The 16,338-nt window shown below is 42.6% G+C and overlaps 1 protein-coding gene across 1 annotated transcript; it reads left to right on the top strand.

Moving 5' to 3' along the window:
* The first annotated feature begins 227 nt into the window (after window positions 1-227).
* On the top strand, window positions 228-13,824 carry LOC101801865 (zinc finger matrin-type protein 1-like). Its single transcript, XM_072037881.1, has 7 exons — window positions 228-511; window positions 7,416-7,522; window positions 9,082-9,189; window positions 9,277-9,445; window positions 10,152-10,397; window positions 11,563-11,677; window positions 12,486-13,824. The coding sequence occupies exons 1-7, from the start codon at window positions 445-447 to the stop codon at window positions 13,234-13,236; spliced, it is 1,563 nt and encodes a 520-aa protein (XP_071893982.1). The 5' UTR covers window positions 228-444; the 3' UTR covers window positions 13,237-13,824.
* Window positions 13,825-16,338: the final 2,514 nt, after the last annotated feature.

Raw genomic sequence — 16,338 nt, 5'->3', positions numbered from 1 at the left:
ACCCCCTTTTTGGGGCAAAAGCAGGGAATATTTGGGGGGAAATGTGATTGTCATTTCCTCTGGGAACACACACCAGCATGGCAGGCCGGCTAAGCATAGGGGATTTAAGCCCTGAAGAGGAAGGATCGGTGCTTTGGGGGGTGATTGAAGACAAAGAGAGGGCGGGCTGCGTTTGGGGATGTTTTTAGGGGGATGTTTTGGGGGGAGGTGTTTTGGGTACAGGTGTGGGGAGGAGACCCCGGGACGAAGCCTGCAGTCGCCGTTCAGGCTGCGGGCCCTGAGGGGAGGCGGAGGCCGGGGCAGGCTGGGCCGGGCCCCGCGGGGGATGAGGATGAAGCCGGGCTGGGTCAAAGGAGGAGCCCGCTGAGGTGTCCCGGCCCTCGGGGCTCGGTCAAGGCGGCCCTGGCGGTGGAGCCGTGGCCGTGAAAGGGGCTCTGAGGGGAGATGGCGGCTGAGGGGGGCCGAGAGCGGCAGCAGGAGGCGGCCCCGCAGCCCCAGCTCGGCCGCGGAGGTGAGTGGCCCTGGGGAGAGGGAGGAGGGTTTATAATACGTTTGAATTTAAACAATTGGATAGTTTTAGTACATTTACACTGTTATTATGGTGGAGGTGGCTGGAACACGGTTGTGCTGTCCTCTCCTTCCCAGATATAAGCCATCCTGTGGAATAACATCCTGCTAAAAAGCCAGCGAGTGGCTAAAAACAGCGGTGAACTTCCAGGAATGCCAAACCATGCGTAATGGGTGTACAATATTCACACGTTGGAAGGCTTTGGTTCATGTTTTTATAGTCATTGACTGGGCTGGTTTATGGATTTTTGTTCGGTTGGTATTTTTTGGTTGGTTTTGTTTATGTATTATATTTTTTTTAAGCTAGCCACAAACTTAGCAATGCATAAACATGGTCTTTTGTTAAATATGTAAAACATCTACTAAGAGCGGATTTCCCCATTGTCGGTTAAATTTAGTAGTGCTCTGTTAAATAACTCCAGAGGAATTAATCACCCTTGGCTGTTTCTCTGTTGAGAGAAACTGGCAGCTATTGCAAGCAGGCACCTTGCTGGAGGAGAAAAAAGCAACAGAATGAGGTACACTCCTCAAAAGAATACACCTGGGGCAAGTTATGAATACACCCGTGTTTTGTTTAGGCTTGAATTCAATTTTCGAGGAATTTCAAGGGATTTTAAGGGTCCTGAGGGTAGTGTTTCTGAGCTCCTCGCTGGGTAGGGGCAGCTCGCTCCCTGACTTTTAGTGCTCAAAAGGCACGAGGCTGGTGGTTAGCCACACTGCAAGGATTGCTGGACACACAGTTGGTTCATGTCTGGGCTAAGCAGAGCTATATAAGTGGGCATCACTGACAATTTCTGTTTTTAAAGCTTGGTAAGGGACGGAGGGCAGGTATCCTTGTCTTACGTACAAGCTTAGCAATAAGTTTTGGCCTTGGAAACTTTCTGTGGCAACAGTTCTTGCTGATTTCTTCACAAATTTACACATTTTTAAATATGTAGTTTTGGTTTGGTGTTTTGTTTATCTTCAGGGGTTTCTTTGGGTTCAGTAGCAACCAGATAATAACACTTGGTACCTGCAAGAGTGTAGTTAATCTGTAGTTTACAAACACATTTCCTTTTCCAAGACTCAGTATGTAGCACGTGCTTGCGTTCTACATTACTAATTTTCCCATCTCCATCCTTTTTTATTTTGCACGTCTTCATCCTCTACCTACCGGAGAAGAAATAAAACAAATTGGGTACTGATTCACAGCTCGTGTTTCTCACCCAGCATTCCACAATTCCTCTTTAAAAACACTGAAACTAGGCTGAGAAATAGCGCTGCACGAACTACTACCTGTTGTGCAGTCTTATGGGAGCACTTATCTGTCAGGAGAGAACCTGGCTGAAGGGTAGGTAACTTGTCTTAACCCGCCTCAGAGCATTTACGAGGTGGGGAATCAGGGCTGTGTTTCTTATGTGTTCTTAAGACCCAAAGAGTGGATAGGGAAACAGTTCTGTTATCCTAAGGAAGTAAGTTTATGACTGGCAAGGGAACTAGCAACTTATCCTGCAGTATTTAACAAATCTAATGCCTTAGGTCTGTTTTTAAAAGGAACCAGCCTCCCACTATAGACTTTAATAAGCTTTCTGTTGCACCCTATTAATGTTTTGACTGTCTCTCAAAAAGTGCAGCTGGATTTAAATATGTCCATAGAGACTGTGAGATGCTGATCTTCCTCCCCTGGGTGTGATAGGAGGTGGGGAGCAGAGGTCACAGACAAGGTGGTGGATGAAGTGGGACAAGAGGGAGAAAAATGAAGAGAAGCAAGGAGCTGTGTTGCCAGAAGTGGACACCTCCACTTTATTAGTAGTGATTGATATATTGTATTTCCATCTTAATGCTTTAAAACATTTTCTGTTTCCTTCAGAAAGCTGTCGAAGAGAGCTGACAAAGTGTCTTGTTACCATTTACCCTGGGCAAAAGAGTTAGAGTTGTGTTTCCCATCAATTGTAAGCTCCTTCTGTTGTGTGTCAGGGCAGATCATGGATCCATCTGGCTGTAAAAGGCTTTTAGCACTGTCTTGATTTAGTTTCAGAAAGTTTGGGCAATGCTAACTTTAACCCCTGGTTTGGTGGTGGTGGTGTATGCTCCAGAGGCCTGTGCTTGCGTACAGGCTTTGGCATGTGTCAAGCAAATCTGTGATAGCATGTAGATATGAAATATAGAAATCTGCAATAACACATTTGAAGATGTGTGTAAATGTTTGGAGGTTGTCATGTTATGGTATTCTGTGGAAATAAAAAGTCAGTCTTGCAGTTTGGGTGAGAAATGCAGTTTATGAAATGTGCTGGAAGTTCAGTTTTACAGCTCGTTTTCAAACAGCAGAATCCAGTCTGCTATTTGTTAGTTTTACAATCACCTGAGCTTTGAAAGGGGACAAAAGTCATAAAAAACAATATTAAGGGACTAAACTCACTTGAGAAAAATACCATTTAGTCCTACAGTATTGCTTCCTTGGAGAAATGCCTTTACCTAGCTGCGGAAATAGAAATCAGTTTGGTTCAGCCTCCCCTTCTCATCCAGGAACCCAGTTCTGTAATACCACACCTGAATGTATTTGATAAGGGTTTTAAAGTCTGTTATCTTTGCCTGCCCTTTCTGAGTTGGGTGTCTGTGGATGTGTGTTCCGGGTAATTTGTAAGATTGCTTTCTGATCCCCACTGTACAGTGGCCACGTCTGCCTGCTGTACCGTGACCAAAAGCGGCTGGATGTCAGTGATGCTGTCTGCGTGCACGTTTGGACAGCTGCTGCTCCCAGTAGTCAAGCTTTTTGTTCACCTTTCATCCTGTTATTTAGGAGGAATACGATCACCTAAAAACAAGCAGCAGAGTTTGCACATCGCATGAAGATGCTGCCAGCACGGAGCATACCCTGGATCCAGCCCTGTGAAAGAGCTTGTAAAACAAGAGAACAACGCCCGTCAATATTTCCTCTCTTGAGGGCATGCTGCTGTTGGACTTGATTCGTGTATATCTGTTTATTTCTCATAAAGATGTTATGTTTGCTGCTGGCATTTGAGGGCAGAACTCGGCTGCGTCATTTTCCAGGCTGAATACCTTGAAATTGAAACTTGGTGCCTTTGCCTTTAGGGATTTGTCTAGCTTGTGCTTTTTCCTTACTACATTATTCTTCCTGCTGTCTTCTCTACCCTCAAGAACTGAGGAAGAAAAATTAATGTTAGACTGAGGCTGAGTTGTGTTTCCTTTTTAATCAAGTGGTAGAAAATCTTAGGTTGAACAGTCTATCTTTTAAATTACCTGGCTTCTGATATTTTAATTAGTTTTAGTATTACCAACTTCATGTTGCCCAGAGGGATGGCATTATTTCCCCTGCCTTTCCTACATGGCATACCACAAAAACTCTAAAATTTACCTAGCAAGAGCAAGAAAACAGCAAAGGTTTAAAGTTGGAAAAAGACAAATATCCTGGAACTTCTTCCAAGTAGTACAAATGGACAAGTACAATCGTGTTAAAACTGTTCCCAAGCCTTCTCATATCAGTATTTTAATACATTTTTTCAATAGCACAGCAATTCAATAAAAATAAAAACTAAAAAAAAAATGCTGAATGTGCTTCTAAGCTGGTAAATGGGAATTGAGAAGCAGTAAGCAAATATTGGGCTTTCAGTTCAGACAGTGGCTCAGTCTGATTTCTTATTATTACCCACCTCTATTTATTTATCTGAATTGACACTGAGTACCTGCCCTCCCGTTGCCTTCTCAGTACTGATATTTCAGTATTTTGAATACTGAGACAGTCTTGTTGAACGTGTTTTAGGAACATGTTCCTCATTGCCTACTGATTTAGGCTGGGTTTATTCTCTACATTTAAAAAACAGCGTGAAATAGATCTCTGGAGGTTTCTGGATGCCAATTAACAACTGAGTCCTCCCTTCTGTAAATAGCCAGATTTGATATTTACTTTCTTGATCTCATCTTCAGGTTTCAAATGAGCTGTTTGTGCTGCAGCCATCCAGAAGTATCAATACCTGTAAGCATTTTTAAATCCATGCTATTAACAGAGCGATTTGGGTGGATGGGGAAATAGCAGTGGGATAAGAAGCAGCCTTAGTATTCATTTGGTGCGTGGTGATGTTTAGGTCAGAGCTGCAGGCATTTGGGAGCCCAGGAAGGGAATGGTTTGGATATTTTGTGGAGTTTCCACCTACCTGAGGGTGCCTGGAAGAGTCCAGACCTGAAACAGGCTGGGATTCCTGCTGTGGTGGTAAAATTATTAACGTTTATGATTTGAGAGGTCTGGCTAAGAAGGTTATGCTAAGTAGAAGAACATTGCTTCCGATTTAAAGCTGGCAGGCTGTGATTTCTTCCAGCTCCCACACTTCTGGTGCTGGGAGCACCACTCCTCCAGGCTCCACCAGGAGCAAGCTCTCCGTGTCCTCAGCTGTGGCAGCTAACAAGCTGCTGAAGGAGCCCATCCCCAGAGATGGATACCTGATTTTGTTAACATTAGAATGATTTTTTTTTTCTCACTTTTCTTTGCTCTGAAACAGGGTATAAGTCAGGTCCCTGCAATTAGGTAGGAGAAATCCCCATCTGAATGTTTTCTTGCTATGGTGTAGCATGTCTTCTCTGAGATGCCAGTGAACTTCACAAAACATGAAGTCTGTGGCAGGAGTGTGTGCCACAGGTCTCATCACAGAGCTGAGAAATCTGGGGCAAAGAGAGGCCGTGAGACCCACAGAGAACGACATGAACCAATAATGCCATTAAAACGAAAATAAGAGGGGAAAAAATACCCTAGTAGTTACATTATTACTGCTGGTTGTCTCTATCATGTGGCATGACAGTCTATAGCTTGCATTTTTAAAAACGTCATCTATTTCTAAAACCTTTTTCCATATCCCTTTATTAAGGAGCAGTCCCTTTGTGACAAACAGCAGTTGGTCTGCTTGGCAGCAGAGCCGTCTTTTTTTAATAGCCAGGAGCTTGTTCAAAGAATTACTCTGAATTCAGGATACCAGTAAATGTTTTGGGGGCACCAAAATGAGGAGGTCAAACAGCAGCCCTGTAAGGCTGCTGCTTTTGATTAAATCTCTGAAAACTTTCTGATAGTGTGGTTGCAAGCTGTAAATTAAGCTATGTTGGTTTTGTTTTTAAGTTTCTCTTCATTGCCAGGAAAGACGTCTTCCGAATCCGAAGACTGAAGACCTCAAGTTTGTGAGAAAGATCTCAGTTTTCTTCAGACAGGATCTTCTGTTGAAGCTGTTTTATTTGTGATTGCAACAGCAGGCGTCCAGCCAATTAGGAGTGCATTGTATTAAACAAATCATAACCTTTTATTCCTTATTTCCCGACACCTGATCACCTCCCCTGTTTCCTACGGCTGAGTACTACAGGTTCACAAGCTACTCGTTGCTCCTCTATACCATATATGTGCAATATTTCTTTTTTGCAACCCTTTAATTTTTCCCTTTTCCCTTTTTTTTTTCCTCTTTCTTATGTTTTGAGAACCTGTGATCTGTGTTTTAGTGTTCTCACACTGCCCATCTTGTTTTTCTCAAGCTCCTACCTTATTTTTGGAACAGTGAGGCCTCCGACTGTCCCCTTATCTACTTGAGCATTTCTCCTTGTTACAACTGCACAGCTACCTTGGAATACAGAAAATTAGTTCTCTTGCAAAAACACAACTTAGTTTCTCATGAGTCCAACTTACCATTCACAGAACCAGCTGCTTGCAGGCAGTGTTAGTGTAAATCCACCCCATGCTCACTTCTGAGTGTCACAAGTGGTCTTGAAGCACCGTGAAAAGCAGCAAGGGCAGGGTTTTTCCTGAGCCTTCCCTGGAAATGAGCAGAGGAGCCTCGTTTAGCCGAGAGGGCTGCTGATGTGTGAGATCCCTGCTGGGAAGGGGACTGCAGCTGCCCAGGTCAGACCGAAGACCGTTTTCATCTCCCAGCCTGGTTGGGGTTTCAGTGGGAGCGATGCTGATTTATTCCTGAATTAATTTGCCTCCGTGCCGTTCGTTACAAGACAGTCAGGACGTGGTGGTACTTACCACAATATTTCCCCTTTGTATTGGCATGGGTTTGGGGGTTAGGGGTGGCCTCTGTGAGCAGCTGCCCCTGTGTCAGAGCAGGGCCAGCTCCAGCTGCTCCAAAAGTGTTTTAATGCTCTTGATTGACGTGATCCCTGCTTTTAAGTGCTGATGAGGGTGTCCCCCCAGATCAAATGTGCCTTCACATAAATTTATTCAGGATTACCTCGAAGTCTGGGCCAATCTCAGTAAGAATTGAAGTGTGTCCATGCCATGAGTTAAGGGGGAACAGGGCAAGAAAATAGAAACAAACCATTGGAGCGATTTTTCTCCATATAACTTTAAAAAATAAAATAAAGTGGTTTCTCTGACAACCTTTGGAAGCTTCTGATACCTCCTAGCCTTTCTCATGTACTGAGCTACTCCCAGACTTTCTTTATATCTTTTTTTTTAAAGGGTATCCCTGTATTTAACTAACTGTGTGACCCAGTCCAGCTAAAAACCTTTTCTTAAGCCATTAATCTAGTATTTCCAACAGAATGCCCTATTTGAAGTGAGCTGAAAACCCTATGAAGAGGCTCTGTCTTCCTTCTTTTTCAAGTCCAGGTACACTTACAGTAATACTTAAGGCCGTGAGAGCAATACCTCTGCAAGGAGGAAGGTTTGGGTGGCTCTGCAGCATTGCCTTGAAGCCACAACAGGGCATGGTGTGATTGAGGGGATGAAAATTGGTTCCCTCGTCTTCTGCTGCACATGAATATTCAAGTGTCTTCTGCTGCAAGTGAATATTCATATTTTGAGTAAGCAAAGACATACAAATATACTTTGTCCTGTCTACTGACTGATGTTTTTTGTTTTTTGCTGTGTTTAGCAGACATTTTAGATGAGGCAACGAGGAAGGACCTGTTCACCGATGCTTTCTGTAAGGTTTGCAGTGCAGTGCTGCAGTCTGAGTCCCAAAGGATGTCCCACTATGAGGTAGGCTGGAAGGGAGGACTTCTCCTAGCATGCACTGGGGTTTGGGTTTCTTTGGGGTTTCTGTATGGTGTTATATAAAGCTACTCAAGGCTTTTCATAGTCTTTCTTAAAGCTTAGCCATTAACCAGGTCTAAATGTGACGTTGAAGGACAATCACCTGCGTATTGCAGGGCAATTATAGAAGGAATTGAGCAGGTTTAGGCAACGCTGTGTATGGGATTGAAGCAGATCTACCCCGCGTGAGCCCAGAACATACGGACAGCATGGAGCAATGCTAACTACAGAGGAGTTCATTTCTCTTCACCCAGAGACACACACGTACTGCTCTGTCTGCAGGTGTCTGCGTGAGGCAGGTTGTATGAATTGTGCTGAAGGAGTTTCCTGGAACAAGTGTGTGCCTTGGGATATTGCTGTCAACAGAGGAAACTGAGCTTTGTTTTGAAACTTGATATTGATGGTTTGCCTGCACAGACATTTCTATCTTCTTGCCAGAGTTACTTCACAATGCCAGTTGCTCTCTGGTGTCTTTCTTGTTATTCACATTATTAATTAAGATTCAGGTCTTGCAAGCTGTCCTATTTCCTTACTTTGATTTATGTTCAGCAGCACTTGTCCTGTCAAACTGAGAGTCCAGACTCTCAATTTGAGTTTCTCTTTCTTGGATCCAAATCCAGCTGAGGATAAAAGATGCAATTGCAAAGTTACCTGACTTCACCATTGCAAAATGAATCGAGATGGAAGTAACTGACTCTTTCTCCTCAGTTCTCTTTGTGTTGTCTAGCCAGGTGTGATAGGACCTTTTTGTCTTTGGTAATAGCGATGTGATATCCTCTGTAGCTCCTCAGAATCCTTAACAGCCGCTTGGAAAGCATCGGATTAGAAAAAGACAAGCCACTTGTTTGACTTTGCGTGTTACCAGTGTGTAGCGTGGCACGTGGGTAAGTATAAGTGCAGGAGTGATGCACTGAGAAAGCATCTAAGAATTAATAAATAATCACAGATGAGGGAAGTATACATAAGATGGGATTTGAGGTTACTGGACTAATGAATGCGCAGTAGAATTCTCCACAGACTTCCTCAAAGCTGGAGATTGTCACCTTCTCCAGGGAGACCAGGCTTCTTTAAGAAGGTAAATCAGATCGTGCTGCCTGTCAGTCCTCTGTGCCGCCACTCAGGGTGGCCTTGATGTCAAACCCACCAGGTTTAGCGTTAAAGGAGCTCAGCGAATCTGCTCTGTGGCATGGACACGTTCCCTTCCATACTTGCTTTAGTGTCTGTGTTTGTAGGAGGATGTGTAAGGATTTTTGGTTCCCCAGGGTGTTGAGAGTAGGTGACTCTGAGGGCTGCCTGAGGCAAAATATAGCGCTAAATAGTGTATTACTGATTAAAGAACGGTGTTGTTACATGAGCTGGCCTTTGTCTGGTTGTGGCTCTGCCTTATACAAATGCAGTTTGGCAAGTGTTGAAGGCAATTGTGGATGAGTGAAATCCCAGTCGCTGGTTATACCACTGCTTGACCTCTTGTTAATGAAACAGGAATAATTCCAATCTCTTCTCAGAGCAAAAAGCATGCTCGGAAAGTTTGTCTTTACACCCAAATGCACGCTGAGAAGGATGAGAGGCAGAAGCATGGCAAAAAGAAGAAAGCAAACTATATTAATTTTCAGGTGACTATTCGTCTGTGTCGCTAACTAAACTGTTTTCTTGTCCTTCAGTAAGTGCTTAAGACTGAGCTTGATCTTGCCTGTTTTCAGGTGCATAGGAGTGGTGAAGAAGATAAATACTGCTGTCTCTGCAACATGTTCTTTTCCTGCCCAATTACTGCATTGTCTCACTACTTGGGAAAGATCCACGCTAAAAACCTGAAGCAAGCATCAAGAGACGAAGTCCTGATGGCAGTACAGAGCACACAGCCTGTTCCTGGTAAGAACTAAATAATCTGCATTGCGTGTGCTTTCCTTTTATTCTCTGAAACAAATACAGAGGTGTCTTCCTACACCTGCATGTCTCTTGGCCTTCTGTTCTGCCAAAGTCATGGAGCTGTGGCGTGGTAACTCCTTGGGTGGATAAACAAAGATACAAAATACCCAGTGAAACTCTGAAGCTGGGGAGCCTTTCTTTCAAACTCTCTATCTTTCTAGCTAAAGGCAAATATCTATGATTTTTTGTATTGATGAAAGATGCTTACAGTTGCTCAAAATAATCACTGCAGTCCAACAAGATGTTACTCTGATAAATTAATATGTTTAATTTAAAAAAAGAAGTCCTCAAGCAACACTGAACTGGTGTTAGTTCTGTACAAGTTGCTGAACTCTCCCTCTGCAGGGTAAGTCTCTTCTTGGACTGTTTAAAGCCCTTAGAGTGCACAGCCATCAAACAGAGTTGATTAATACTGGTATCTAATGGTGGGGTTTCTGAATATTCCATGTGTTCCTTATCACATCGTGCTCTTGTATCTTTGTAAGGACTAAGGGACTTTATGGGCTCTGGCAAGCAGTTCAGCCCCCAGCAGGCTATTCTCCCTTCCAGCTCCATCGTTCTGCAATTACCTATTTTGCTCCATGGAATTGGTTTAGCCCTTCCTTTGCTGTGCCATCAGCAGGTTTATCCTCTGCTTCCATCTCTCCAGCTTTACAGAAGCCAGCAGCTGAGAAGCCCTTGCTGCCTTCAAAAGCTGAGGAGTTTGCATCAGCCTCCAGCACGAGTTTGGAGTTAAACGATACGAAGTACTGCCGGCTCTGCTGTGTTCCCCTCGATAATCTGTTCTCAGCCCAGCAGCATTATGTTGGGAAGAAACACAGAAGAAACATAGCACGGAAAAAAATAATGGAGGAGCTGGGAGACGAAGCTCTGCTTGCAGAAGTCAGAATAAATGGTAAGCAGAATGTGAGCAAGTGGGGACAGCTTGAGTAGTTAGCTCTGATTTGGGCAAGGAAATGAGAGACTTCTCCTTTGCTGCAGAACAAGTTCATTTCTTCCTTTCTGTTCAGTCAGTGAAATGCTGGAGTTCTATTTTTCTGACTAGTTTAATTCTTGTAATGTCTTCCATTAATCTTTTGTTCACCACACTGATTGCTGTAATTCCTTCAGTCTTCCCACTAGGAAATTTGTTTCCTAAATGGTCATTATTCTCCAGCCTCCCATCAGGACAGTCTCCAACTCTAGCACTGTGTCCAAGGCCCTGGTGTCGTACCAGTGCAACTTGCATTTGTTTTAGTGGGTCTTCTGTAACAGAACTGTTGATCATCTGGGCTTGTGCAACAGAAGAGTTGATCCTTCCTTTAGTAAAGAATTCAAAATCCCACTTGATACTCAGAAGTTGTTGTTTCAAGTCATTGTCATTCAATAAGTTATGCTATAATTTAAAGAAAATGGTGCATTTTGATGCAAAGCAGCAGCCCATTGAAATTAACACTGCATTTTGCTCTTGGGTTTGCATGGGGAAAACAATTACTTGGTGCTTTTTTAATTATTTTATATACTTATGTCTATGAGTAACACAGCTTGTAAGAGAAGAGAGCGTGACAACCTCGAAAACACAAGGACCTTAAGTTGTATTTGGCTGTCTCTGCGTACTGTATTTGTAATGTACTGTTTGACAGTTCTCTCAGCATCTTCTTGCCAGAGTTGAGCCAATGTTTTGTGAATGTTTGAACACTTAACATTTAAATTCAGACAAGATCAGTGTGAATCTGAGCTGACTGGTGTCTGTTGGTGCCTGCTTTGTGTCAGGTGCTTACAACGCTATTTAATTTTTCAGTACAGTTCATTCTTATCAGCATATGCTAACAGTTAGCTAGAATTACTTTGAATCATTGCAGTCATCAGAAGTACGCTTTGTTAATACTTGAAAATGGTTAAACTGCAGCTGTACAGCTCTCTTCCTAAATACTGTTCTAGTGTAAAATGGAGATGTTGCAGCAGAGATGTTGTATATGTCTGTAGGAGCTGATTATGGGAACATCATGTTAGGACTCTTGCATGGAGGGGGAGGATTGTGATGAGTTTTGCATTTCATTTGCAGTCTTTCTAACCTACAGATTCCTTATTCTCTGTGGCTTGGCGTGGTCCTTACATGTGCCGTGTTTGTGATGTCATGTTTTCATCTATAGAAATGTACCGGTCCCACGTGCAAGGGAGAAAACACCAGATTAGGTAAGTCACTAAGTCTTTTGTTACTCTTCCTCTGTAGCTTCTACTTTCAAGTTTCTACTAAAGACTTTGCCTTCTTCAGTAGCCCAGCTGTCTGCTGTTAAGGGACTTTGACCAGTTATTGTGGTTTTTTGGTTTTGTTGTTCTTGTGGGATTTTTTTTTACTGTTTTTGTTTTAATTTGGTTTTGGTTTGGTTTATTGCCTTTAAGGGTCACTGTCTGTTTTAAACATCGTACTTATGACTGATGTTCACTCTTGGAGTTCCTACAGCTGCAGCTTTGATGGCAGCCCACAAAAAAGGTCCTGAACCTAGTGGTTTTCCCACTTACTTTACTATCCCCAAATATTTGCTTTTCTGGGGACAGCAGCACCTTCAACTAGTTCTTACTTTCCCTTTAACCCGGAACAGGTACCGTAGCCTGTGGTAATTGCAGAATGGATATTGTGGTGATTTAAGATGTATCTTTTTTGAGATTGCTATGCAAGTAGGCCAAATATCAAAATTGCTTTCATGTTAGACATACTGATAAGACATTTTAAGTGAAGGTGCAATAAGAATATAACCACAGTAGTGGGACTGAATCTGTTCCCTGTCATTTCAGCTGATTTGGAAATATGATCATGTACAAGAGGTTTCATGTAGGTACAGAGAGCAACACACTTGGGATATGTTCTTTTTGTAACTCTGGAAGTATAAATAGTTTTATCATGTATGTCTCTCTGCCCTCCTGACTTTTTTTTTAACCTCAACAAATCCTAAGCAAATTGATCAATATTAATAACTGTGATTTTTCTATCCAATGTATGCAGAGCAACAACAGTTGTCAATCTCACGGAGAATTCAAAGAAAACTTATGAATTAACAGATTGCATTCAAGTTCCGAAAGCTACAGGTCTAGAGCAGAGAACATATTTGAGAACAGCAGAAGAGGAAGAGTTTCGAGATAAAGATGCCAAAGGAGGAAGTGACCTCGGTGGGGTTGTGTCTTCAACCTTTAAGCGTGAACAAGGCTGGCACTCCAACGTTTTCTCAGAAACCCAGTCATCTCCAAATATCGGGGAAAAGAGATGGCCCAGTTGGCCATCAGCTTGTGAGCATGCACTGGAAAAGACACCTAATTGTAACGTGGGACACTGTGCAGGAGAGCAAGCATCTGAGGTGGCCACCATCAGAGAGAAAGGCTTTAGACAGTCAGTTGCAGAATCTAAAGACTACTGCAAACTTGAGGTTGATGAAACTTTTACCAGCTGCTACAGTGAACAGAAACTTCAGATAAAACATAGCGAGGAGGAAAAATACATTAGTGAAGAGCTGAAGTGTAAGAAAGAAGCCACAACACCAAAAAGGAAGGAAAGTAGTGAATATGCAGATTTTGGAAAAGAAAACGAGAGGCAAAAGCAAATTAAATTTGACATAGACTTGGTAAATGAGAAGAAATCGAAGCCTTATAAAGGCGAAAGACTTGAACAAAACCCTGCTGAGAAAGAGAGCACTAAGCACAGAAAGGATGAAGAGAAGCCACAGACAGATGGCAAAACAGAAGAGCTACTTTGGGATTAATCCATCTTTGGATACTGATACAGGTTTTGTTTAGCTTTAAGAAGCTGATTCTGGTTGTAGTTTCTCTAAAGCACTTTGTAAAGTGCAGTGGCTGTTTTGCTGTTGTTGTCTGCTTAAAAACAAAGGTTTTGTTCCAATCTGGAAGCAAGGAAAAGTCAGTCTTATGAATCAATTGTTCATTGTTATATGTACACCAGCCATTGCAGTGATGTGACCTTGAAAGTCTGTAATCTCTTCTGGAATATTCCTCATATAAGGGACTATAGCTTACAGAATATTCTTGGAAATTCACTCAAATGTATAGCTTTTTTGTCCTAATACTAATAGAGATTTCTTTTAGTTTTGCAGGAAAGTACATGAGGTTACATGAAAGTACATGGCACGATAAGTAAGGGCATCACAGTGTTCCCAGCTACATCTGTAACATTTCTCTGACAACTCTTAAAGAAGAATGTGAAAGGCTTTTGATCCCAGACCTTACTTGCTGCTGTTATTTTATTCCACATGTTTCTGAGAGTTAAAAAGGTTTATTAAATATGCAACTGGTTGTCAGATTTATGTCTAATAAATTAATTTTTCTCATTGTAATCCTGATTCTTAGTTTAATTTTGAAAACCCAGAAAAGGTGCAATATGCAAAAGTAATAGCTAACGTGAGGCTTTTTTCTGCTTCACTCACTCAAAGTAATTTACAGGAGGGACGTTAGAATGAAGCTAGATCGGTGACCCAAATAATACTCTGAAGAATCAGTAACACCTTTTATTTGTTTTAAATAGTGTCATCAGACCTTCATTCATAATACGGACTTGCCTTACTGTGGCACATAAAGTGATGTCCTGCGTTTGTCTTATGTATTTAAAAGCAACGTTGTGACACCATTTCATTTCTCTCAGTGCCTTCAGACTGCAAGAAAGCTTTTTCTTAGCCTTGATGTGGGATCTGAAAGCCCCACATTGTCAAGTTGCACCACTGGGTAGTCTGTTTATAGGGGCACCTGTGCTGAGCTGCTGCTTTCGGTGTATCTGCCCAACTGAATCTTCTTGTTGTGGGTGGTTGTGGGGTGGGGTGGCATAGAGACCAGAGCCCTCAAGCCTTGAATTCTGGCTGGTTTGTTTTGGTTTTGCAGGAAGAAGTAGGTTGAAAAGCCTTGTGAATAAAGTACTGTGTTTTTCTTAAGTATCTGTGTAGTTGTAGGTTGCAGTCTAGGGTTTAGGGTTGCTGTTTGCTAATGTAATAAATCTGAGCAGCTGGCATCTGAGCTGTCAGGTAACGTGGTCCATCCTCTAGCAGTCAAGCTTAACTAGAGTCATGCACAGCCATACAAAGTTGAGCAGGAACACGAACGTGCCAGTAACAATTCACTGCTCAGAAGTTTGTCCTAGCAGTCTCAGGAACCTGGTGACAGAGGTCCATGAGGTTTCAGCTTTAAGGTGTATTTAGAAATGGGGACGAGAGCAAGGACTCTAACCTTCTTTGAGGCTGATAATGCCTTTTCTTTCCCCGGTAGCTATTTTTCCTCACTCGGTAATTGTGTGCCTTTCTGTGTCTTTCAAAGGATTCCTTCTTGGCTTTCCTTAACCCCTGCTCTTCTGATGAGGGAGCCTCAGGTCACACAGTAATAACTGCTTTCCTCATTATTTATTTGGGAAGAGAGCAGGGTCAATCATAAGTTATGTTAACTGTTGGCAATAGCTGTGAGCTGTTGAAAACTGCAAACTGCAGGCTGCTCGCAGCGGCCTGCAGTGCAACTGAGGACATTTTTAAGCACTCTGTCTTTATAGGCTCTGAGGATAGGCTGAGAATAACATGGCTCTGGGAGTAACCTGAGCAGTGCTGCAGCTTGCTTGCCGTGTAAGACAAATAATGATTTGTTCTCCCAGGACACCCATTTCAGCTTTGGGGCACTGCAAGATCTTTGATATTTCTGCTACTCTGACAGATGGGACTGTACAAATATGGCCTGTGTCTTAGTAGGAAACGCTTTTTCTGTATGGTCATGCACTCTTCCTTTCCTTAGGAAGTCAGTCTAAGGAAACAGTTGGACCTCCAGCAGGTGGTAAGGCCGTGATGGGGTACTCTGCATGTGCACAAGGAGCAGATTTGTTGAAGGGACGTAAGCGCCAGAGAGCTAGAGATCAACAGCTCTGAAAATACAGGAAAGCGTGATTTGGGAATTTCTTCTGTTCTTTCAGGGATTGTTCCCAATCTGTATTTGGGCTCTGTACCTTCCTGCCCCACCCACTGGAAAGGAGTTCCACAAGCGAGGTAGAATAGCTCTAAACAAAGCTTCTTAGCATCAAACATGAGATGATAAGATCCCGAAAGAAGTGCTCTTGCCATATTTTAATGAAACCAAGATTTATCTATGATGTAAATGCTGCAAATGAGACATAGCAGATTGTCTCAGCTAGCACAGTGACATACAGCTCTATGTTAGATAACTTATGTCCAATCTTCTAAAGTCATAAATAATTATTGTTCATGTGTTTCTTGATTGCCTTGTTCCTAGCCTATCACACTTGTGCCATTATCTGTCTACATGCTAGGCATTTTAAAATACTAGGCAAAGACTGATGGCTTTATTTACCCTTTATTGTAAATATGTCTTTTTTTTACTTCTTGGTAGCAAATGAATACAATTCTGTATAGTGAAAGCTAATTCTGTTCATCTGTTCTCATTAAAGCTGTCAAAGCATTTCAGTTCAATGATCTTTGTGGGTCCCCTCCGACAACTACTTCAAACAAGCAAACTTCAGCTTAAACCCCAATAAAGGCAGCGAGCATCAGGGGGAGGCCAGGCAGCCTTCTGTGTGAGCAGGGGTAACAAGAAATGCCTGAAACCGTTGGAGTCTTGTTCAGTGAAATGTGTGGAGCCTCAGTGCTCACCTCTGAAAGCAGCTGTCAGCTTCAGTGTCCTGTGCAGAGCAGTATGAACGTGCTCTTCTGCAAGATGCTGTCACTTTTTAATTGTTTGGTTTCCCTTTTATGACTTTTTTTTTTTTTACAGTTTTTTTCCTCTTTATGACCGGCAGCAGCACGTGAAAACATTCATAGTGAGATCCTGGTGCTAGATACGTTTGAGAAAGACCACAACTGAAACAG

Source organism: Anas platyrhynchos, chromosome 4 (genome assembly GCF_047663525.1).
Source record: "Anas platyrhynchos isolate ZD024472 breed Pekin duck chromosome 4, IASCAAS_PekinDuck_T2T, whole genome shotgun sequence".
Classification (NCBI taxonomy): Eukaryota; Metazoa; Chordata; class Aves; order Anseriformes; family Anatidae; genus Anas; species Anas platyrhynchos.
Note: the sequence above shows the minus strand (reverse complement) of the source record. Positions and strands in the feature narration are given on the sequence as shown.